General features: G+C 54.7%; 3 protein-coding genes across 30 annotated transcripts in view; 2 read left to right on the forward strand and 1 right to left on the reverse strand.

The window, feature by feature from the left end:
* Nucleotides 1-10,338, forward strand: part of GLYR1 (glyoxylate reductase 1 homolog) — a 38,122-nt gene extending 27,784 nt beyond the window's left edge. For 7 of the 17 annotated variants that reach the window (XM_085017714.1, XM_085017718.1, XM_085017720.1 and 4 more), the window contains 6 exons: nt 184-294; nt 985-1,086; nt 1,858-2,020; nt 2,336-2,515; nt 2,746-2,870; nt 8,148-10,338. In XM_085017714.1, the coding sequence (XP_084873840.1) occupies nt 184-294; nt 985-1,086; nt 1,858-2,020; nt 2,336-2,515; nt 2,746-2,870; nt 8,148-8,222 (756 nt within the window). In that variant the 3' untranslated portion in view covers nt 8,223-10,338. Of the gene's footprint in view, nt 1-183; nt 295-984; nt 1,087-1,857; nt 2,225-2,335; nt 2,516-2,745; nt 2,871-8,147 lie in introns of all 17 variants that reach the window. The other 10 variants (XM_085017715.1, XM_013995678.3, XM_085017717.1 and 7 more) reach the window with 3 other exon arrangements.
* A 427-nt stretch (nt 10,339-10,765) lies between these two features.
* Nucleotides 10,766-16,783, forward strand: ROGDI (rogdi atypical leucine zipper). Of its 11 annotated transcripts, none has more exons than XM_085017765.1 (11): nt 10,766-10,860; nt 10,932-11,568; nt 11,663-11,745; nt 12,000-12,054; nt 12,755-12,835; nt 13,616-13,711; nt 14,979-15,077; nt 15,418-15,531; nt 15,633-15,682; nt 15,801-15,927; nt 16,219-16,783. In XM_085017765.1, the coding sequence occupies exons 2-11, from the start codon at nt 11,542-11,544 to the stop codon at nt 16,258-16,260; spliced, it is 774 nt and encodes a 257-aa protein (XP_084873891.1). In that variant the 5' UTR covers nt 10,766-10,860; nt 10,932-11,541; the 3' UTR covers nt 16,261-16,783. The 11 variants fall into 11 exon arrangements, 10 of the variants coding, with proteins under 10 accessions (XP_084873891.1, XP_084873893.1, XP_020942327.1 ...); XM_085017767.1 differs by having other exon boundaries at nt 12,005-12,054; XM_021086668.2 differs by having other exon boundaries at nt 11,663-11,741; nt 12,005-12,054.
* Nucleotides 16,353-17,824, reverse strand: SMIM22 (small integral membrane protein 22). 2 transcript variants are annotated; one of them, XM_021086669.2, is made up of 3 exons: nt 17,456-17,824; nt 17,291-17,376; nt 16,353-17,186 (listed from the first exon to the last, which is right to left on the reverse strand). In XM_021086669.2, exons 1-3 carry the CDS (start codon nt 17,589-17,591, stop codon nt 17,145-17,147), a joined length of 264 nt encoding a protein of 87 aa, XP_020942328.1. In that variant the 5' UTR covers nt 17,592-17,824; the 3' UTR covers nt 16,353-17,144. The 2 variants fall into 2 exon arrangements, with proteins under 2 accessions (XP_020942328.1, XP_084873895.1); XM_085017769.1 differs by having other exon boundaries at nt 17,081-17,376.
* Nucleotides 17,825-23,042: the final 5,218 nt, after the last annotated feature.

Here is a 23,042-nt window from a genome sequence, read left to right on the forward strand (position 1 = left end):
GCCTCTAAGGGGCCCTGGTCTGCCTCCCTTGAGCAGCGGACTGCCTGCTGGTGTCCCCAGCTCCCAGCCTCAGTTCCTGCCTTGGGAGGCCAACCAGGGGGTCTGGACTCTGCGTCTCTTGCCTGGCTGGTGTGTGTGTTGTGCACTGCCTGCAGCTCACATTAGGATCTGTGACTTTTGCAGTGTGATTTGTTCATCCAGGAGGGGGCCCGCCTAGGAAGAACCCCCGCTGAAGTCGTTTCAACTTGTGACATCACCTTTGCCTGTGTGTCGGATCCGAAGGCAGCGAAGGACGTAAGGACCCCCTCCCTCCCCTCCTCGGCTCAGGTCGTGGCCAGGAAAGCTGGCTGGGCTCCTCCCCTTCTCCCCTGCGCACATGAGTGAGTGTCTGCATGTGTGGGGGCTGAAGTTCCTATTTGGGGAACGTCTCACATTCTGAAGGGTGTTTGCATGAAGTGAAAACAGACTTCCTTTAATTCAGAACAAAGAACAAACCGACTAGGATCCCTGCTGTCTCAACTGAAATGGTTCCTCATAGGCCCGGGTGTTCTTGTTGAGCTGGAGGCTGTGGGGTCGACTGCCTTCGGTCCATGTGCCAAGTTCCTATGTTTAGCTATCGCTGTATTTGTATGCTTTCAAAGTTCAAGTGCAGAAGTCATCTTGCTGAACTTGTGGCCAAACTAATCCACGAAAATCCAAAGAAGCCAAAAATAAAAAAATAAAAATAACTGAGGTTCCATCTTTTAAATGGGAAGTTTTTAATAAAAAGAAAGATATATTCTTCTTGAAGATAAGTGGGAATGTACCTTAAATTCTCCTCTTTCCCTCCCTTTCTTACATGCTCTTCCCTTTTCAGCCTTAATATTTAGCTTCTGTTTGGGAAATGAGCCACAAAACCAACAGGGCACTGACCTTAGGTCTCAGGGGCTCCTGGGTATCTTGGCTGGGAGCCTGGGCTATTGCTTCTCCCTTGTGTCCCCACAGCTGGTGCTGGGCCCCAGTGGTGTGCTGCAAGGGATCCGCCCTGGGAAGTGCTACGTGGACATGTCAACAGTGGACGCTGACACGGTCACCGAGTTGGCCCAGGTAGCGGCCTCATTCAGGTTGGCCCTCCGGCATCCTTTCACTTGGAGCCCAAGACCCAGGCTGGCCACACCCCCAAGTGTGGGCAGCTTGATTACTGCAGAGCCAAAGCGGCAGAGAAGAGGAGAGGCCAGTAGCCTTGCCACTAGCCTGGCTTCACCCTCAGAGCTCTAGCTGGTCTGAGTGGCTGTGAGAGGAGAGTTGCTTCCTGGCTGGGACAGGCATCAGGTCCTGTAGCTGCCAGCCTCACAGTCAGAAGCAGTCCAGGCTGCCAGCAGGGCCTATCTGGCTTAAGCAGCTTTCTGCAGTCGGTTCTAGCAGGGCCCCACCTCCCCGAGCTGCTGGGCCCATGTGACGGGGTGATGCCAGGCAGCCTATGTGTGTCCTAAGTGCCACTGAAACTGAGGAAGGGCGGTGTGTGTAGGAGGAGTGGTTGGCCAAGCCATGGGCGTGATCATGTTGGTTATAGTCTCGTCTTTGTAAGAAATTCTGAGTTAAAAAAAAAAAGACGGAAAAGAGAAAAAGAGATTCTGAGTAAATGAGAGCCTATGAGGACACCCCAGCTTCTCTCTGTTTACCGCGTGTGATTCTGACGACTGTCGGAGGACCGCCTGCTGGCTCTCCCACAGCATTTGTCCAGCACCTCGATACAGGTGGCAGCTTTGGGGCCTCGACTCGGAGGGCCAAGTGCTCCCGCCCCAGTATGTTCCTTGCTCCCTGCCCAAGACCTTTGTGAGAGGCAGGGCTTCCAGAAGCTGTGACTTTCCTTTCCAGGTGATTGTGTCCAGGGGGGGCCGCTTTCTGGAAGCCCCGGTCTCAGGGAATCAGCAGCTTTCTAATGATGGGATGTTGGTGATCTTAGCGGCCGGAGACAGGGGCTTGTATGAGGACTGCAGCAGCTGCTTCCAGGCAATGGGGAAGACCTCCTTCTTTCTAGGTAACATGCCTGCCCACCCGTCGGGCCGTGTCAGGCCTGGAGGCTGGGTGGGCCACATCCCCTCTAGACCGCACTGATGACAGCGTCAGTCCCGCACGGCCCATCTGCCTGGGGCCCCCGTGGGAAGGTTTCCTTTGACTTGCACGGTCAGTGCCTGGAAGGAGGAAGAGCCAGAAGGGTCAGAGCCAGTTCTGTCGGGGGCAGGTGAATGGGGCCTCCCCTGGTGTAGAGGTGGGTCCAAGCAGGGGTGCGGGGGGCAGAAAGTCCCTCCTCAGGGCTTCCTGAGGCGTGACCGTGTTTCTTGGCCCTGAGCAGGTGAGGTCGGCAACGCAGCCAAGATGATGCTCATTGTGAACATGGTCCAGGGCAGCTTCATGGCCACCATCGCTGAAGGGCTCACCCTGGCCCAAGTGACCGGCCAGTCCCAGCAGACACTTTTAGACATCCTCAATCAGGGACAGTTGGCCAGCATCTTCCTGGACCAGAAGTGCCAAAGTAAGTTGGCTGTGTCCTGTGTCTTGGCATTGTATCTTCCCTAGGGGCTCGTTGTGTGTGTGTGAAAGGTCAGCCTGTCCAGTCAGTCCAGGCCCCTGGTCAGAGGTTGGGAACTTGTCTCTTGGGTGCCTGAGGGAATAGAAACAAATGCTGGGCGTTGAGCCTCACAGTACTGCAGGTGCTATCTTATTCAGGAGCCTTTCATTCTTCTGACGATTTTCCCTCCTCAGATATCCTGCAAGGAAACTTTAAGCCTGATTTCTACCTGAAATACATCCAGAAGGATCTCCGCTTAGCCATTGCCCTGGGTGATGCCGTCAACCATCCGACTCCTATGGCAGCTGCAGCCAATGAGGTAACTGCTGGAGCCCGGGGTGCAAGTCTCAGCAGCTGCCTTTGTTTCCCTGCCTTCCTCCTTCTGCCTCCTTTGGCTTGGCTTGGCTCTGTGTCTTGACTTCTCAAGGTGGAATCTTAGGTCATTGACTTTAGGCCTGCCTCTTACAAAGTTGGACATTGCCCTCTGAGCCAAGCTCACGTCCCTGTGAGTTCTTCTTTGACCTGCAGTTGGGTGCTGTGTTCTGTGCATATCAAGTCAGTCGAAGTGGTTGGTAGTGTTTTCTCAGAGCATCTTCATTGACCTTTTTCTCCAATTCTCTTTTTTTCTTTTTTCTTTCTTTTTTTTTTTAATGGCCACACCTGTGGCATATGGAAGTTCCCAGGTTTGAACCAGAGCTACGGCTGAGGCCCGTGCCACAGCCACAGGAACGTCTTATCCCAGCTGCATCTGTGGCCTGCGCCTCGGCTTTTGGCAACGCCAGATCCTTAACCCACTGAGCAAGGCCAGGGATTGAACCCACATCCTCAAGGAGACTTTGTTGGGTTCCTCGCCTGCTGAGCCACACAACAACTCCTGATTCCTGGAATTGCTGAGACAGGGATGTTAAAAACCTTCAACTGCGATTGTGGGATTCTCTCTTTCTCCCTAGAATTCTGTCCATTCTGCTTAATGTCATTGTTGGAACTATCTGTTACTGGGTTTTAGCTGTTCGTGATTGTCATATCTTCCTGATGAATCTGCTGTTTTGTTAGTAAGAAGGGTCCATCTTGGAGTTCCTGCTATGGCACAGTGGGTTAAGCATCTGACTGCAGCACCTCAGGTCACTGCGAAGACACAGGTTTGATCCCCAGCCTGGTGCAGTGGCTTAAAGGAACCAGCATTGTTAACAGCTGTGACTCAGATTCAGTCCTTGGCCCAGAAACTTCCATAAGCCGCAGGTGCAGCCACCAAAAAAAAAAAAAAAAAAAAAAAAAAAAGACCTCTGTCTTGAAGTCTCTTGTCTGATTTTCAGATGGCTCCTATAGCCTTCTCATGCTCAGTGTTTGCATGTGGTGTATCTTTTTCTATCCATTTGCTGTCAACCTGTGTTTTTATTTTGTCTGTTGTAGACAGTCTGTAATTAGGACTTGCATTTTTACTCATTCTGACAATGTCAAAATTGGAGTGTTTCATCGTTAACTTTCTTTTTTTTTTTTTTTTTTTTTTTTTTTTTTGGTTTTTAGGGCTGTACTTGCGTCACATGGAGGTTCCCAGGCTAGGGGTCTGATCGGAGGTATAGCTGCCAGCCTACACCAGAGCCGCAACAACGCAGGATCTGAGCCGCGTCTGTGACCTACACTACAGCTCACAGCAACAACGGGTCCTTAACCCACTGAGCGAGGCCAGGGATCGAACCCGCAACCTCATGGTTCCTAGTCAGATTCATTTCCAATGAGTGATGATGAGAACTCCTCATTAATGTTATGTTTTGGTTTGGTTTGGTTTTGAATGATATTTATTAGGCATCTACATAGGTACTTTTTGGAAACAGTTTTTAAGAAGTTTAGCTTTCTTGGAGTTCCTGTCATGGCTCAGCAGAAACGAATCCGACTAGGAACCATGAGGGTACGGGTTTGATCCCTGGCCTCTCAGTGGATTAAGGATCTGGCATTGCTGTGAGCCATGGTGTAGGTCATAGACTCAGCTCGGATCTGGCATTGCTGTGGCTGTGGTGTAGGCTGGCAGCTATAGCTCCAGTTAGACCCCAAGCCCAGGAACCTCCACATGCTGTGGGTGTGACCCTAAAAAGACAAAAGATAAAAAAAAAAAAAGTTTAGCTTTCTTATCTCAATCTGATAGAAGTATAATCTTAAAAAAAAACAAAAGCATCTGGAGTTCCCTTGTGGCACAGTAGGTTAAGGATCTGGTGTTGTCACTGTAGCAACCCAGGTCACCAGTGTGGCGCAGCTTCACTCCCTGGCATGAAAACTTCCACATTCAGCAGGTGCAACCAAAAAAGAAAAAAAGAGAGCAAGCAATATTTCTCTTTGCCATCGAATTACAATAAAAACCATTTTTGTAAAAGGTGAAAGATTTATGCGACCTGAAGAGAAACCACAGTATCGTGGTGCAGCGGGAATGAATCCGACTAGGAACCATGAGGTTGTGGGTTTGCTCCCTGGCCTCGCTCAGTGGGCTAAGGATCTGGCATCGATGTGAACTGTGGTGTAGGTCGCAGACCGGGCTCAGATCTGGCGTGGCTGTGGCTGTGGTGTAGGCCGGTGACTACAGCTCCAATTAGACCCCTATCCTGGAAACCTCCATATGCCGTGGGTGCGGCCCTCAAAAGCCAAAAAAAACAAAAAAAGCTTTTTTTTTATATAAATGACATACTCATTTATTTTAAAGCTCTATGTATAAGCCATATGCATTTTTATTCAAGTTAAATAGAGATCTCAAGTGACTTGTTCTGTCGAAGCAAAGAAAACATGCACTGCTCCATTCAGACCTGTCTTTTCAGAATTTACAAGTCTTCTGTCCCTGAATTCTTTTCTGTCCTTTCTTGTCGGTCTGAACGTTTCAGAGTACTTATTTCACTGTTCACTGTGGCACAGTTTCTCGTTCCTTCTGTTTTACCTGCAGGTTCTCTCCGGGCAGTGGAATTCCTCGTGTGCTGTGTAATTTTTTTGTCAGTGAGCTTGTCTGTAACCGTGGTTACTTGTGAAGGGTTCCAAGGTGGCTTGTGTTGGGACCACTTCTCAGTGAGGTGGTTTTCACGCGCGCGTGCCTCTGCCCTGACCCTACAAGACTCACTGGCTTAGAAACAGACATTTGGGTCATGTGGGTTCAGGCTCTCCCCTGTTTGAGCTCAGGAGCTGAAGGTTCACGGGTCCTTTAACTTCTTTGTCCTGAAGTCTGTTGATGTGTGCTTGGATTGCCATTTATCCCCCCTGGCTTTTGTCTCTGTTCCTCCTTTCTCCTTTGTGTTGGGATATTTGAATAGTTTTTGGAATTCTACTTTATCTGTTGATTTGTTTTGTTTTCTTGTGGCCACACCTGTGGCGTGTGGAAGTTCCTGGACCAAGGATTGAATTTGAGCTACAGCTGTGGCAATGCTGGATCCTTAACCCACTGCGTTACACCACAGCCACCCAAACCACTGCAGTCAGAGTCTTAACCCCCTGTGCCACAACAGGACCTCCCATCTATTGGCTTTTTAATGATGCATTATTTTTCTTTTATCTTTGCTCTAGGGATTGCTATATGCATCTTTAACTTCACATCCTAGATTGGACCTCTTTATATAAAATGTATATAGAGTTACCTCTCCATCCCTTGGCCTTTAAGGCAGGATTTCTCAGCCTGGGCACTGTTGACTTCGTGTGGGAGGAGCTGTCCAGTACATGGCAGGATGCTGAGCAGCATCCCTGTCCTCTACCGCTAGAGGCTGATTGCACCCCTTAGTTGATAGAAGGTGTCTCCAGTCATTACCAAATGCCCTTGGAGTGCCGGGGCAAAACGACCCCAGGTGGAGAATCCCTGCTTTAGGATACAGATGTCCTGTGTACTACATTTGCCTTTGTTTTGAACACATTGGTGTTGGAATATCTTGCCTTAAGTAGTCATATGTATTTTAAAGAAATTAAGAGAATTCCCATTATAGTTCAGCGGGTTAAGAACCCAGCTGGTATCCATGAGGATTCAGGGTCCATCCCTGGCCTTACTCAGTGGGTTAAGGATCCAGCATTGCCAGAAGCTGCATCATAGGTTGCAGATGCGGCTCAGATCCGGTGTTGTTGGGGATGCCACGTAGGCCGGCAGCTATAGCTCCAATTCAACCCAGAGCCTGGGAATTTCCATGTGCAGCGAGTACAGCCCTAAAAAGACCAAAAAAAGAAAAGAGAAAAAAATAATTTTGTATTTGTTTTTATTTCTCTAATTTACCATTTCCAGTGCTTTCCATTTCTTCCTGCAGAATTGAATTTCTCTCTGGTATCCTTTCCTTTCAGCTGGAAGAACTTGATTTAGCATTTCTTGAGTGTAGGTCTTCTGTCAGTGATTTAGTTCTCTTTTATCTGAAAAGCTCTTCAGTTTTCATTCTGAGTTGCCAGTTACACTGGAGCTGTAATGGACAGTAATTATGGTAGCTCCAACTGGGCTTTGTTTGTGGGTGGTTTTGGTCTTTTTTTCTTTCTTTCTTTCTTTCTTTCTTTCCTTTTTTTTTTTTTCTTCTTTTTAGGGCCGCACCCACGGCATATGGAAATTGCCAGGCTAGGGGTTTGAATCGGAGCTACGGCTGCCAACCACAGCCACAGCCACAGCAGATCTGAGCCACCTCTGCAACCTGCACGACAGCTCACGGCAGCACCAGATCCTCAACCCACTGAGCAAGGTCAGGGATCAGATCTTCATCCTCCTGGATCCTAGTCGAGTTTGTTACCACTAAGCCAAGATGGGAACTCCTTTCCCCCCACACACACATCTGCAGCCTGTGGAAGTTCCTGGACCAGGGATCAAACCTGGGCCATAAGCAACGACCAGGCCACTGCAATGATAACACAGATCCTTGGCTGCTAGGCCACCAAGGTACCCCCTGGGCTGTGTTTAAAACAAAAAGAAATGCAGTGAGCCATGTGGGAGGAACCTGTGTCTAGCTGCATGTTCCGGCACGACTAGACGCTGTTCTGCCTTCGTTGAACTCTGGCCTTTTAATTCTTCTCACACTCTTTCTTCTTCACCTAGTGCCTCTGGGGTGGCTGTTAAAAGGCCAAGCACCATTCTAGGCTCTGGGGACACAGGGTGCAGCCCCTTCTCCTTGTGGAGCTTACATTTTAATAGATGGAGGCGCATAAATAGAGGTATGAATAGAATAGGACAGAGTAAAGGGATAGAGGTGACCGGGTGAAATGGTAGAGCTGCTGCTGTGGACAGGGTGGTCAGGAGAGGCCTGGGAGCCAATTGGGAAGGAGCCCGCCATGCTGAGCCCAGAGAGTAACCTGGCAAGTCTCCAGCAGGGCGGGACAGGATGGTAATGACTAACGAGGCCGAAGGCTGCCTCTTAGAGCTTTACATCCCTCGCTGCGTTTAACCCTCGCAACAGCCCTCTTTACCTTCTCCACAAAATCAGGCACCAGTGGTGGAGGCACAGAGGAACTGAGGCACTTTGTCCAAGATCAGGCCAGTCAGTGGGGCATCCAGGAGTCCCATCCAGACCACCTGGACTCCAGAACCTACCCACCTAACCGCATCTAGAACCGCCTCTGGGCAGCAGGTCAGCTCCGTGGTCAGACTAAGCCCATGTCCTTTCTCTTCCAGGTGTACAAAAGAGCCAAGGCACTGGACCAGTCTGACAACGACATGTCCGCCGTGTACCGAGCCTACATACACTAAGCCCTTGACCCCAGCCCACCCCCATCTTCCCCCTGACCCCCTCTTCCTCACATGGGGTTGGGGTCCTGGGACTTAATTCTGGACCAGTCCACCTGTCTCCATCTCCTTTTATACAGACTCTGAGACTTGCCATCAGCACAGCACACAGCATCGCTCCTCTCCTGAAGGTCTTGGAGAGGGGAGGGTGTCGTCAGGATTGGCCTGTGGGAAAGCTCTTGAGCTGGGCACTGGCCCTGGACTAGGTGGCTGTGTGTTCACTCACACACACACACACACACACACACATACACACACACACCCCAACACACCACACCACACCACATACTGGCTCTTGCCCCAGGATAGAAGCTGCCCAGAAGCTGCTGCCTGGCTTTTTTTTTTTTTTTTTTTTTTTTTTCTACTTCTTCCAAGCTGTCTTATCTCAGACCCCTTCCAGTCGAGGAACTAGAATCAGCAGGGAGAGCTGGAAGCTTTCCTACTGCTTCCCTCAGAGCAAAGAGGCAATGGTTCTCTCCACCGTCCCCCACTGGATCCCACGCAGAGGGAGAGGCTCTGGGCCAAGATGAGCCAGCACAGACTCTAAACAGAGAGTCCCACGGGCCCTCCAACCTCAGGTGACCAGCTGATGAGGATTGTCATGTTTAAGCTACCGGTGCGCAACCAGCTCTCCATAAATGCCTTTGTGAGCTGAAGAGAGATTGGCAGAGTCAAAGCAAAGACAGGGCTCTGGCTTTCCAGGGAAAGCAGCAAACAGCCAGCCCCTAGATGAGCCTCAGAGAAGCCTCCTCTCCTCGCTGCTCTTCAGCACCTGTCCCAGAAGTCACCGCCACTGTGGATCCCTGGGCTGGGATCAGACTTGATCTGGTGTAGAGGCGCTCTCCCCACACCAAGCTGTTGTAGTGTTTGGATTTGCATTCCAGCCCTTGGGAAGGGGTCCTGAGGGCCACCACTAAGGAGTGGAGGGGGGGGTTCCTTCCTGTTTCCGTTATGCCATAGCCCCTTTACCTGGTTCTAAAGAGCCACTCTGACCCAGGTCCCCTCCCAGCAGTCCCATCTTCTCCAACCTGTCCCTGCACAGGTCCCTTGCATGCTCACCTCCGCTCTCCTCCCTTCCCCCTTTTCCTCCTATGGAAACAGTATTTCTTTCTGTCTGTTCCTTCTTTGGCCCAGACCCAGCCTGACTAACGATGACCATTTCTTAGGCTCAGCTCTTGAAACGGGACTGATTGTCTTCACTTCAGCCAGCAGCACCGTCTTCGGTGTTTCCGGGGCCCGGGGACTGTTGGGAGGAAAGCGGAGAACCAGGCCTGACCAGACCTGAGTTAACTAACCCTCAGAGGTGGATCTAAGACATCCTCGAGACCCGAGCATTTCTCCTGGGATAGGGGACCAGAGGGGCTTAGAACGTGGCATAAGAAAAAGGAGAAGTCACCGAAAGGATGTCAGTGTTTCTCCCTCGGCACGGGTTGGGTTTTCCAAAGTCACACGTTAGAGGGTCAGCATTTACAGTGAATATGTAATAAATACGAGGCGGCCATGCTGGTCTGGGCCCCTCTGCTTTACAGCCTTGTTCCTTTTCAGCCCATCGAAACCCAGGTTAGGGGGTCTCAGAAAATGGGGGCAGGGGAGATCCCTGTGGTTTTTGGCACAGTTGTTAATTTCACTGGGATTTTGAATTTTCTGTCTGAACACAAAGCCTGTTCTAGTCCTAGCGGGACACTGGGGGGTGGGGGTGGGGGAGGATGCTGTAATGAAACTGGTTAGTGTTGTCTTAATATTGTTGACAATTCTGTAAAGTTCCTTTTTATGAATATTTCTGTTTAAGCTATTTCACCTTTGTTTTGAAATCCTTCCCTTTTAAGGAGAAAATGTGACACTTGTGAAAAAGCTTGTAAGAAAGCCCCTCTTCCACAACCCCTTTTTTTTTCCTTTAAATCTCCTTTAAATGACAAATCTAGGTAATTAAGGTTGTGAATTTTTATTTTTTGCTTTGTTTTTAATGAACATTTGTCTTTCAGAATAGGACTGTGTGATGTTTAAATGGCAAAAACAAAACATGATTTTGTGCAATTAACAAAAGGCTACTGCAAACAAAATAAAACGTTTCTTGATAACACAACTGGATCTTGGTGGTGGTCCGCGCCGGAATACGGACACCGCGCTATGTGAAGAAAAGAGGTGTAGGCCCGGGCCGAGGGTTTCTTCCCGGCCAACGGAACTAGCGGGCCGGTGGCGAGACCGGGCGGGAATAGACTTCCCTGTCGGCCAATCGCCGGGAGCAGCGAGAGCAAGCCGTCTCGCCGGCCAATAGGTGAGTGCGAGCGAAGCTGGGCGCCCTATCGGAGCCGGGAAGGGGCGGGACCAGCGGCCGCCGCGGGGCAGCCGGAGTGCTCGGCGCTGGTGCCGGCGGCGTCCAGGACCAGCCGGCGCGGGCGGGTTGAGGGCCCTTGCGGCGCAGGGGGCTGGGGGCGGGGCGGGAGCACGCGCAGCCAATCGGCGGCGGGGGGTGGGCTGGGGCGCCGCCGGTGTTCCGAGCGACGAGCGACAAGCAGACCGCGGGCAGGTGACGGTCGCTGGGCAGCGAGCGGCGGCGATGGCTACCGTGATGGCAGCGACGGCGGCGGAGCGGGCGGTGCTGGTGAGTGGCGCGGGCGAGGTGGGGCGGGGGGCAGTGGGCCCAGGCGACTGACAGCGGGCCTGTCCCCGCAGGAGGAGGAGTTTCGCTGGTTATTGCACGATGAGGTGCACGCCGTGCTAAGGCAGCTACAGGACATCCTCAAGGTAACGCGCCTCGAGGGTCTCTGTCCCCACCCTCCCCAGCGCGGCTCCCTCCTCCGCCTCCCGCAGCTGCCGCCCGAGCGCCGACTGGGTACGCGACTGTGTACGCCCTGCCCTTAGTGAATTTAGAGTCTAGCCAGGACCACCAGCAGGTAGTTACCCAGTTCCACAAGCAGCCGTGTGAGCGCCCTGGCCCTGGATTGAGCCCCAGGGTCGGGAGGGGGAGAGCTTCCTTTGAAACTGCCCTTTCACCACAGCTCTGAAGGACCCAGCATTTTGACTTCAGCCAAGCATTTGATCTGGCTGGGCCTCCCCTTTGCAAAAAGGAGATAGCAGTACCGGCCTTAGGGCTGCTGTGAAGATAAAAAAAGCCAGTCGAGTCGCAAAAACTGTCCAGGCAGTGCCTGGTAAGGCCAGAATTGCAGGTTACCATGGCTACTGCTTTCCCTGATTTGGCTCCCCCCATCTGAGCGACTTAACCTGGCCGGCAGGGCGTCTCAGTTCTTTATCCCTTGTTGGGCGCACGGTAGGCACCCAGGGAATGTGGAAGGAGCAGGTATCAGCTCAGGTAGGACCTGAAACTCAGGCTGTGGGGGAGGGGCTTTCGGAAGAAGCACTGCCCTGAGTGGGTAAACTTTACCCCACTCCCCTCTGCCCCCCAGGAGGCCTCTCTTCGCTTCACTCTGCCGGGCTCAGGCACGGAGGGGCCCACGAAGCAGGAGAACTTCATCCTGGGCAGCTGTGGGTGAGCCCCGACTGTGTGGAAACTGGGACGGGGTGGGGGGTGGGCTCTTGGAAGGAGGGTCATTTGGGATACTCTCTAGGACGAAAGGCATGGCCAAGGCCTTGCCCAGCAAACTGATTTCAGCTCCCCAGACGTCCAGAGGGTGTGCGTGGGGACAGGCTGGACCATCCCGTGACAGCCAGGGGCAGCCTGTTGAAAGGACTGAGTGGTGGGAGGGGGCAGCTGCGGGCCGCTCTGACTCTCCCCTGTTGTAGCACAGACCAGGTGAAGGGCGTGCTGACGCTGCAAGGGGATGCCCTGAGCCAGGCGGTGAGTCCCCTGGCCCCTCTCCCCCTTCCCATGCTGCCCCAGGAGCCAGTGGGGCGGGGAGCCTGGGGGCCTCCTGCTTATCTCAGCTCTGCCACCAGCTGTGAAACTCTGGGCAGAATCCTTGATCTCTCTGGGCCTTAGTTTCCTCATTTGTAAGATGACAGCAGCCCCCTTAACCTGCTTATGGGATTGGTGTGCTTCTTCAGTGAGGGGGTGGGGGGGCATGCTTTGCACACAGCTCTACTCAGAGTCTGGGCCCAGGGACGTTGTGGGCACTGGCAGGATTAGGCTGGCCCCAGATCAAGGTGAAATCAGCCGTCATCTGAGCCCTGGCTGCACCTGACCTTGTGGCAGTTGCCAAGCCCCCCGGGAAGGTCCCTCTCCCCGGCAGGTGGGCGTTCCAGCCCTTGGTGTGTACAAATATTCCCTGTTTCCCCATCACCGCACGCTTCCTCCCGGCCGAGGCCTCCTTCCCTTTCTCCCTTTCATTTCTTTCTGGTTCCGCTTGAGCCCAAGTTCCTGTTTCCTGGCCGGCCTCTTCACCCCCACAAATGGCCAGAGTGTTAGACCCTCTGCCCCAGGGAGGGACTGGGGTGTGACCACCGCCCCCCCTCTATTTCTGCCCCTGGCTCAAGGGCTCAGAGTGCCCCAAAGCAGGAGGGCGTCCCTCCGCCCGGCTTATCCTGCTCTTGCCCATCAGGACGTGAACCTGAAGATGCCCAGGAACAACCAGCTGCTGCACTTCGCCTTCCGGGAGGACAAGCAGTGGAAGCTGCAGCAGGTAACCAGCCCTCCCCTGGCCAGGGCTTATGCCTCAAGGGCAGGCAGGGGCAGGCCCTTGGCGGCACTGAGGCCTCCCAGGCTGGGCCTGTGGGGACTTTCAACCACAGCAAGCCTGGGAAGGTGTTTTTCCTAGCAGTGCAGCTGGGGCGGGCACTGCCCGGTCTCCTAGCCTGTCCTGTGTGTAGGCCCCTGGCCCAGCAAGAGCCATAGGGATGCCCTGAACAAATCAGCCCCTGCCCAGAGCCTCCAGGGCCTCCCCATGGCTCTCGGGAACCAGGTCCAAACGCCCTCACAGCTCCTATGTGAGTGGGCCTGGCTTCTGTCCCCTCTCTCCTCCCTCTCACCAGCCACCAGGTGTTTCTACCTCTGGACCTTTGCTTGTGCTTATCCTGCCCACACCAGCTTTTCTCATCACACGGTGTCAGCTTAAAGTTACCTCCCAGGAGCCACCCTTTCACCCCCCTCCATCCCCTTGTTTGTTTCCTTGCGACAGTCACACAGTCTTTTATCTTGTACGTCTAGTGTGACTGTCTCTCCTCCTTGAGAAAGGGAACTGCATGAGGCCAAGGACCAAGCCTGCCTCAGTCTGCCCTACGCCCAGCACCCAGCCAGGGCCTGGCCTGCAGGTGGCACCTACCCTGCCCCACCTAGGAGGATAGGCAGACGCTCCGTGTGGGGGCCCGTGGGCTGGAGCCCCAGAGACCCTCGCTGCCCTGAATCTGGTGCCTCTTCTTACTGAGGCCCAGTCCGCTGACCGCTCCGTTGCCGTTGTTCTCAGATCCAAGATGCCAGAAACCATGTGAGCCAAGCCATTTACCTTCTCGCCAACCGGGACGAGAACTACCAGTTCAGGACAGGAGCAGAGGTCCTCAAGGTGAGCTGCCCATAGGAGTGGGAGAGCCAGGTTCCCTGACCGTTGCCCAGGCCCCTGGAGAGCGCTTCCCCCACATTCTCAGGTGTGACCCGTGGGTGACCCTTCCCCTCTCAGTATACACATGTCCATCCAGCCGCGGCTGAATGGCTGCCAGCCCAGGCTCCAGAAGAAGACCTGGGTTCTGATCCAAGGCCTCCTACTATGAGCTGTACAGCCTCAAGCCACTTACTTAGCCACTCTGTGTCTCAGTAGCCCCACCTGTAAAAGGGGGATGAGCTGTAGTGACTACCGGTCGTGATGATGCAGGTAAAGTGGCTCCTAGTAAGCAGGTAAAGTGGCCCCTAGTAGCTGTTAACCAGCAGTAGAAAACCATTGTAGTTAACAAAGTGGATTCACGTGGTGTGGAGGGACGAGCTGAGCTCAGATGCCCTGGATTCATGCTTAGCTCTGCCCCTGACTTGCTATGTGTCCTCAGGTGGTTCACCTGCCCTCTCTGGACCTCTGGTTCCTCACATGAAAGTTTGAAACCAAATGGACCAAAGTCCTTCTCAGAATTGTGACCGCCCTGTGGGGTATAATGTGCCTCCCACATGCCTCCACCCCGGAGTTCTGCCTTTCCCAGAATCCAGGGGACCCCAGCACCCACAGCAACAGCTGGGCGAACAGCTGGAAGCAGTGAAAACTGGGGCTCTGAGTTCGAGCCAGAGCTGTGCTCCATGGCAGGGGGAAGGGTGGCATTCCGGGTGGTCCCACCTTTGGCTGGCTCTGCGGCCTGAGCCCTTTGGAGCCTCAGTTTCCTCACCTGGGGAAACAGGGCTAGTGCCCACCTTATGGCCTCAATTTAGCCATCCAATGCTTCCTCCAGGAAGCCTTCCCTGGCTCCCAAGCCGAATTAGGATCCCTTCTTCTAAGCTCCTCCAATTTCTACATCAATCTGCAAAGCCCTAGGCCCCTGGGGCTGACTTCCAGGATCTTCCATTTTCCCACTGGACCAACACCCGGGATCCCATGCAGTAGAATCTTCTGGATGGGTGGTCAACAGTGCAGGCGTCCTGCCCCCATCCCCAGCCAGAGCCAAATTACCTGCATCTTTAGCAAGGCCCCTGCTGCAGGGGTTCAGGTCCTGACACCATGACGCTCCCCCAGGGCAGGAGCTGGGAGCTACCATAACTTTGTTGCTCCTGCCTTGGGGGAAGGGAGGCAGGCGGGGGTTGGGATCAGGACCAGGCCCCGCTGCCCGCAGCTATGACCAGCCCCCTTCCCCCAGCTGATGGACGCAGTGATGCTGCAGCTGACCAGAGCCCGAAACCGGCTCACCACCCCGGCCACCCTCACTCTGCCTGAGATCGCTGCCAGCGGCCTCACGGTCAGTGCCTAAGGCCCGTGCCTGCTCCCAGAGAGTTGGTCCCCACAGAGGGCCCTGCTTGCCCGTGGGAGGGACACGGGTGCCAAGGGAAGCCCCAAGTTGCCGGCACAGTTCTGTGTCTGCACAGTTTTCTGGGGTGGGGTCCGGTCCTTGGCTTCCATTCTGCATCCCCCTGATATGCCTCCCCGTCTGGGTCAGTGCTTCCCCAGCCCAGTGGTGCAGGAAGCCACCGGGGGCACCTGGGAAGAGTCTGGAAGCCCCTGGGCTGGGGCTGGGCTTCCCCTAGGGGGTTGGGGGGTGGCCTGCCTGGCCCTCATCCCACCTGCCTGCCCTCCCGCAGCGGATGTTCGCCCCCGCCCTGCCCTCAGACCTGCTGGTCAATTTCTACATCAACCTCAACAAGCTCTGCCTCACCGTGTACCAGCTGCACGCCCTGCAGCCCAACTCCACCAAGGTGAGCACCCCCCCGCCACCCACTGCCCTGCCTGCCCTCAGCCCCACAGCCCTGCAGCCCCCTCAGCCCCGGGCCTGACCTGTGTGATGCTCTTTGCCTAGAACTTCCGCCCGGCTGGAGGCGCTGTGCTCCACAGCCCCGGGGCCATGTTGTAAGTATGCCCCTGGGGGAGGTCCCTGGGCACCCTCGCCACCCCAACCCTCTGCACCTGAGGGGATGGGGTCCAGGCTGGCTGGACCACCCTCGAGGACCCTCCCCCCTCCCCCCAGTGAGTGGGGCGCACAGCGTCTGGAGGTGAGCCACGTGCACAAGGTGGAGTGTGTGATCCCCTGGCTCAATGACGCCCTGGTCTTCTTCACCGTCTCCCTGCAGCTCTGCCAGCAGCTCAAGGACAAGGTGGGGACAGGGATGGGGTTGGGGGGGATGTGCAAGTGGCTCCTGGGCTGGGCCTCCCTCAGGTTAGGCCAGCCAAACGACAGGCCTCCTGTCACACCACCACAGTACCCCCTAATCTTAAGATCTGTTATACCCTCCACACACGCCAGACAAATGGGCCGTGGTGTGGCTGGGCCCTTGACACATGGCCCCGAGTTGACCTTCAGATCCCGCCAGGGTCACAGAGGGTGCGGTGGTGTCCAGACCCCCAGCCCCACCACCCAGCATGCGCCCCGCTTTCTCCCTCCACAGATCTCCGTGTTCTCCAGCTACTGGAGCTACAGGCCCTTCTGAGCGGAGCGCCCAAGACCCGGGCCCCTGGGCATGGCCCCCCGCCCGGGGCCCCTGTCCCCCCACCGCCTCAGAGTGCCAGCCAGAGCCAGAGCTGTGCACCATGGGCTATTTATTTCCCTCTTCACCCTGTCCTGCCTGTCACGTCTGCATGGATGGACCTGAACTCTGGGACGAAGGGATAGTGGCTTGCGGTTTGTTTTGGAATGGGGGGGGAGGGGTCAGGAAGGTGGGGCTGTGAGGTGGCCGAAGTCCCAGCCCTGCCCTCCGCAGAAGGCTGGAACCTTTGGACTCAGGGTAGGGCTGGCCCTCCTCCCTCCCTCCCCTCCCTGGGGCAGCTGAGGACGTTGAGGGGAGCCACACACGCCCCGCCCCTGGAGGGCGTGGCATGGGTGGTGGCCCTAGGCTCTGTGTCAGGAGAGGGGGACAGAAGGCGCCCACCATGAGCTGTGATGCCCTTATCTGTGTTCACTCCATGACCCTGCTGGGGCCTCTGAGGAATAAAGATCATCTGACTTTGCCTGGAGCCCTCGTGTCTGTCTGAGTGGGGACCTGGCCAGGGCTTCGTGATGGCCAGGAGCTGGCAGAGTACCCAGGGACTGCGGACTGAGCCCCTGGCCTCCCAGGTGCCAAGGGGCCAAGTGGGATGGTCACAGACAGTCACTGAGTGGCTACAGCAGGTCACCTAAGGTCTCCTGGGGACAGTCATTCCAGCTGAAGGCTGAGACCTGGGGGCATCTAGAAGAAGGGGGAGGGGGGGGCTGCCCTGTCCGTCCATCCCCCCACACACACAAGAGGCTCAGAACTCGCTCCAGACTCCGGCTTTGGCTGAACGAGGCATGGTTCTTGCTGTCCGGCAGACAAAGACGAGGGGCAGGGCTCTCCGGCTAAGGTTCCAGGGCCAAGTTATCAACCCCCCAGGAGCGTTCCTGAAAGAGACGCAAGGGACAGTGGCTTCCCTCCTCCGCCCCCTGGCCCCTCTGCCCTAGAGCCGTGTCCTGGTGCCAGCCGGGCCCTGGTGCTGGGGGCTCACCTTCTGAGGCCTGGAGGAGTGGCGGTCACAGCAGCTGCAGCAGCAGCAGTGGATGAAGACGAGCAGCAGCAGGAGCAGCACGACGCCTGTAGGTGGGACAAGACTGCGTCCAGTTCGGACCCTGGGCCGGGAGGCTGACCCAGCCCGACACCCATCCACACGCACCGAGGAAGATGAGGAAGATGACGAAGGCCCCGGTGTCCCACTGGGACTGGAACAGCTGGTGGCTCCTCAGCTTCCCCAGCACTTGCTGGCCTGTGGCGCTCAGCTCCTGCTCCAGGCCCGCCCTTGACAAAGCCATCTCAGCCGGACGGTCCTGGGTGCCACCTGCCCAGCCCCCCAGTGGGCCGCCTCAGAACCCTGGGCTCCTCTGGGACTGCCGAGTCCAGGCCTCCGACAGTCCAGCCCAGGCCCTGCCTCTCTTCTCGTCTCAACGACCCTGACCCTGGCCCGGGCAGCCCGTTCCCCCCACCAGCCCCAGCCCTGAGCCCCCACCTGCCTTGGAGCTTCCCGGCCAGGCAAGTCCCTGGTCCTGGGAGCAAAGACGACTTCCTGCTTCCGGATCCGCACCTCCTGAGGCCTTGGCAACCAGCCCCACCCCACCACTCCCCCGGGGGCTGCTGGAGCCAGGCGAGGGCGGGGCTGGGCCAGCCCCGCAGGTGTGTTTCCTGCCTCCCAACCTTGACAGGTGCTGGGGGACCCAGGGAGAAGCCTCTTCACTCGGGAGAGCTCTCGCTTTTTCTCAGCAGACCAGACACGTAGCCTGGAACACAGTGGGCACTGAGCCGCCCTTGACTTGGCGAATGAAGAAAAGACAGGATGGTGGGAGGTTGGTGGGAGAGAGGGAGGCAGGTGAAAAAGAAGAGAGGAGGGGAGGGGGAAGCTGTGTCCTGTCCGCCGCCCTTGCCTGGGTCCCCTTCCCTGTTCCTGTCCTCGCAGTGACCCTTGTGAGGCGATGGTTGTGGTCCCTCAAATGAGCTCTCCCCCCAGAACGCTGAGCTGATGACAACACCATCTGGAGGCCACTGTCACGCCCCCCTTCTCTCAGAGCAGAGGCCAAGACTTCTCGGCGCTTGGGACTGGCTGTAAACAGGTGGACTCAGCTTCCTGTGCTTGTGGGGCTCATGGTCTAGCTGGGAAAATGTGGGCTAATGTGAAGCTCCATTGCCTACACGGTACAGGCACCCCCTTTCTTTACTGCACTTTGAGATGTTGTGGTGTTGTCCTTTTTTTAATTTATGTATGTATTTATTTATTTATTTTGCTCTTTTAGGGCTGCACCTGAGGCATGTGGAGGTTCCCAGGCTAGGGGTCTAATCAGAGCTCCAGCTTCCCACCTACACCATAGCCACAGCAACGCCGGATCCTTAACCCACTGAGCCAGGCCAGGGATGGAACCCGCAACCTCATGGTTCCTAGTCGGATTTGTTTCCACTGCATCACGACGGGAACGCCGAGATGTTGCATTTTTTGGCAAATTGAAAGTTTGAGACAACCCTATGTTGAGCCACGTCTATCAGCACCATTTTCCAACAGCATTTGGAAGCTTTTTCCTTGTTCTTATATTTGTTTGGCAGTCTGTGATCTTTGCTGTTGTTATTGTAATCATTTTAGCATTTTTCAGAAAAGTGTTTTTAAGTTAATACGTTGTGGTTGGTTGTTTTTTTTTTTTTTTTTTTTTTTTGACGATGCCCTTGTACACTTAATAGACGATAGTCGGTGTAAACAGAATTTTTATATGCACTGGAAAACTAAAGAAATCTGTGGGACTCACTTTATTGCAATGTGCGGCTTATTGTGGTGGTCTGTCTGGAACAGAACCCACAGTATCGCTGAAGGATACCCATACATTCGTTACCTAATTTAGTCCTCACCACGATGCAAAAGTGGTATTATTGCTATTGCCATTTTACAGATGTGAAAATTGAGGCCTAGCTCAAGTCACACATCTGTTTTTTGTTTGTTTTTTGGCTTTTTAGGGCTGCACCTGTGGCATATGGAGGTTCCCAGGCTAGGGGCGGAATCAGAGCTGTAGCCACTGGCCTACACCACAGCCACAACTCAGGATTGGAGCCATGTCTGCGACCTACACCACAGCTCATGGCAACGCCAGATCCTTAACCCGCTGAGCGAGGCCAGGCCTCGAAACTGCATCCTCATGGATTCGTTTCTGCTGAGCCATGATGGGCGAAATAAATAGTGTCTTGAAGGAATGCAAGTTTATTAGCTTCAGAGTTCTGGAGGTCAGAGTCTTAAAGGGTGGGCAGGGCCACATTCCTCGCCAAGGTCCCAGGGGAGAATCCCTTCCTGGGCGTTTCCAGCTCCAGAGGCCACCCACCCACCTCCCTTGTTTCCCGCCCCACCTGCCTCCCCTTCACCCTCACACCTTCTCTGCATCTGTCCTCAAGCCCCCCTGTCAGAAGGACCCCGGTGATTACACTGGCCCGCAGGATAATCTCCCCATCAGAATCCTTAATCACATCTGCAGAGTCCCTTTTGCCCCATAAGGTAACATCCTCACAGGTCCCAGGGACTCAGATGGGAACATCTTTGGGCACCATCATTCTGCCAACCACCCGTGTGCGCAGAGAAATCAGAACTGAATCCCAGAGCCCTGAACCACCATGGTACAGCACCGCCTACGCTGGATCCCCATCCTACGCCCTCCATCCCCGCCAGCCCATTCTGAGACCTCTGACTCCCACTGCCAAGGGGGGGGGCAGCCACGGTGGGGGAGTCTGGCAGGTCCTTAAAAAGTTATGCATAATGTTATCGTAGGACCCATCAATTCCGCTCTTAGATATATGTACCCAAGAGATTTAAAACATGTCCACATAGGGAGTTCATAGTGCAGCAGAAACAAAGCCGACTAGGAACCATGAGGTTGCAGGTTTGATCCCTGGCCTCGCTTAGTGGGTCGAGGATCCAGCGTTGGTGGCGGTGTAGGTTACAGACACGGCTTGATCCCTTGTTACTATGGCTGTGGTGTAGGCCAGCAGCTATAACTCTGGATCCCTAGCCTGGGAACCTCCATGTGTCTCAGGTGCAGCCCTAAAAAACAAAGAAAAATGTCCACACAGAAACCTATATACAAATGTTCCCAGCAGCATTTTTCATAATAGCCAAAAAATGGAAACATCCCAAAATATCCATCAACTGACGAATGAAGAAATACCACATCATCTCCCCATGTGACTGAATATTACTCAGCCATGAAAAAGGGATGAAGCTCTGACACAGGCTATAATGTGGATGAACCTTGAACACATGCTCAGTGGAAGAAGCCAGACACAAAAGGTGATGTGGTATGTGATTCCATTTATTTGAAATGTTCAGAAGAAGTAAGTCCATAGAGACAGGAAGTAGTCAGTGTTTGCCAAGGCTGGGGGCAGGGGGAATGAGGAGGGGGTGCCTGGGGGTGGTGGAATTTCCATTTGGGGCAGCGAACATGTCAGGAAACTAAAAGAGGTGGTGGTTTTGCAACACTGCGAATATACTAAACGCCACTGATCTGCTCCCTTTAAATTCACTTTATGTTGTGTGAATTTATTACAATTAAAAAAAAAAAAAAAAGCCGGGAGGGAGGTTGCCAGCAGTGGCCTCTACCCGCCACTTGGCCTGGCCAGGTGGGCAGGAGACCCTCAGCCCCTCCTCTCCCTGCCGACCCTCAGTCTTCTGTCCACTGTTTCTTATCATCTTCAGTGACAAAAACCACACATGGAGCCCCCAGACCCAAGCAGAGCAGTGATGGGGGGAGGTCATGGCAGGACACGTGTCAGGCAGGTCAGACCCCAGCCTGCGGTCCTGCTCCCAGCCCTTGACACCCACCAGTGTGTGACCAGGGCCCGGCCCCTGACCCCTCTGCTCAGTTCCCCCATCTGTGAAGAGGGTGTGTGGAGTCCCCGGCCTCGGGCGGCTCTGAGGGTTGAATGACACAGGCTCCCGTGGCACTGTGAGTGCACTGGAGGGTGGGGCTTACTCTCACCCAACCTATGGGTGCAAGGGAGTCTCTCTGGTCCTTTTTCTTTGGGGGGGGGCAACACCCGAGGCATATAGAGGTTCCCAGGCTAGAAGTCAAATCAGAGCTACAGCTGCCAGCCTACACCACAGCCACAGCAACATGGGATCTGAGCCGCATCTGCAACCTACACCACAGCTCACGGCAACCGCAGATCCTTAACCCACTGAGCGAGGCCAGGGATCAAACTTGGGTCCTCATGGATGCTAGTCAGGTTTGTTAACCGCTGAGCCATGAAAGGAACTCCAAGTCCCTCTGGTGTTGGTGCTTTGGGGACGTTGGGATTCACCTGCCATCCCCACTCTGATCACTTTACCTCGGCTTTCGTTTTCCCAGTCCTCAAGACCAAGAGCGCCTTGAGTGGGCCTGACCCTCTGGTCCGCAGTCCCCGTGGGCATCCCCTCAGGCTTCCCTTCCCCCCTCCACCCAGTTTCCAGAATCCCACGCCACTCAGGTGTGATGCTTCTCCTGGAGAAAGCGTTTTCTCGGCAGCGAAGCTTCTTTCCTTAGGGAGTGTTCCCAGAGGCAGAATCCCCACCTGTGCAAGGTGGGTCCCCCTGTCACCGGTGCTGTTTGGTCACCTGTGCAGAATGTTCTTCTCTGTGCTAATGAGGAGGCCAGCCACACTGAGTTCTCCAAGAGCCAGCGGGAATGGCCCTGACTCCAGGTCTTGAAAGTGAAGGTGAAGCCTCTGTTCTTAGACATATAGAAGATGGGGGAACAGAAGGGCAAGGGCTGGGAGGGACAGAGGCTGTCGGGGCTCAGGACAGTTCAGATGAGTGGATCAGGGCAGCATTGCTGAGTCCCAGCGGACAGAGCCGGGGTGGCAGCCCACCGCCTGCTTTTGGAAATAGTCCAACTGGCCCTCCCGTCCCTTTACCTGTGGCTGTTTTCACACTGCAGTGGCAGAGCCAAAGAGTAGTCACAGCAGAGATCTTGGGATTGGCAAACGTAAAACTGATACTGTCTGGCCTTTTACAGAAAGCATTTGCCATCATCTGAGACAGAGGATTGCTCAGGACTTGCAAATGCGGGTGCCAGGAAATAGGTGAGAGAGGACTACCTGAGGGAGACGGACCTGGTCTAAGAAACAACCTGTCAGGGAGACATTAGGGAGAGGTGAAGACTGTGGCAAACTGGAGAGCACATGCCCTCCGAAGAGGGCAGCTCATGTCAGGTAGCAGCAGGGCCCAGATTTGCCAGGACTTAAAATCCCGAAGATATACCAGAAACCTGGATGTTCGCGGCGACAAGAGAAGAGGCTTTGGAGGGTAAGTACATGGACTCCAATCCTGGCCCCGCCACTTCCTCTTCGGGTGCCCTTGAACCACTCACTGGACTCTCTTTGGTTTTTTCTTTTTTTTTTTCAGCCTCACCAACAGCAAGTGGAAGTTCCTGGGCCAGGGATCGAATCCAAGCCGGAACTGTGACCTTTGCTGCAGCAATGCTGGATCCTTAACCCACGGAGCCGGTGAACCGGCACCTCCACAGAGACAAACTGTATTGATCATTAACCCACTGCGCCACAGCGGGAACTCCTGAACCCTCTCTTATCTGTAAACTGGGGGTGGTAATAACTTTACCAGCTGCGGGAGCTGCCCTGGGGGCCTGGGTTCCTGTGAACTAGGCTGGGGTCATTGTGAAGGTTACAGCATAGTAACCTGGAGGAGGAGCTTAACTGTCCCTGTCCTTGGCCCTCTGTGGGGGTCACAGGAAGCTGTGGAACTCAGATTC

This window comes from Sus scrofa, chromosome 3 (assembly GCF_054392235.1).
Source record: "Sus scrofa isolate SSC_HxYL_T2T_F1_AM1 chromosome 3, Sscrofa_HxYL_maternal_Yorkshire_Landrace_v2.0, whole genome shotgun sequence".
NCBI classification, from domain to species: domain Eukaryota; kingdom Metazoa; phylum Chordata; class Mammalia; order Artiodactyla; family Suidae; genus Sus; species Sus scrofa.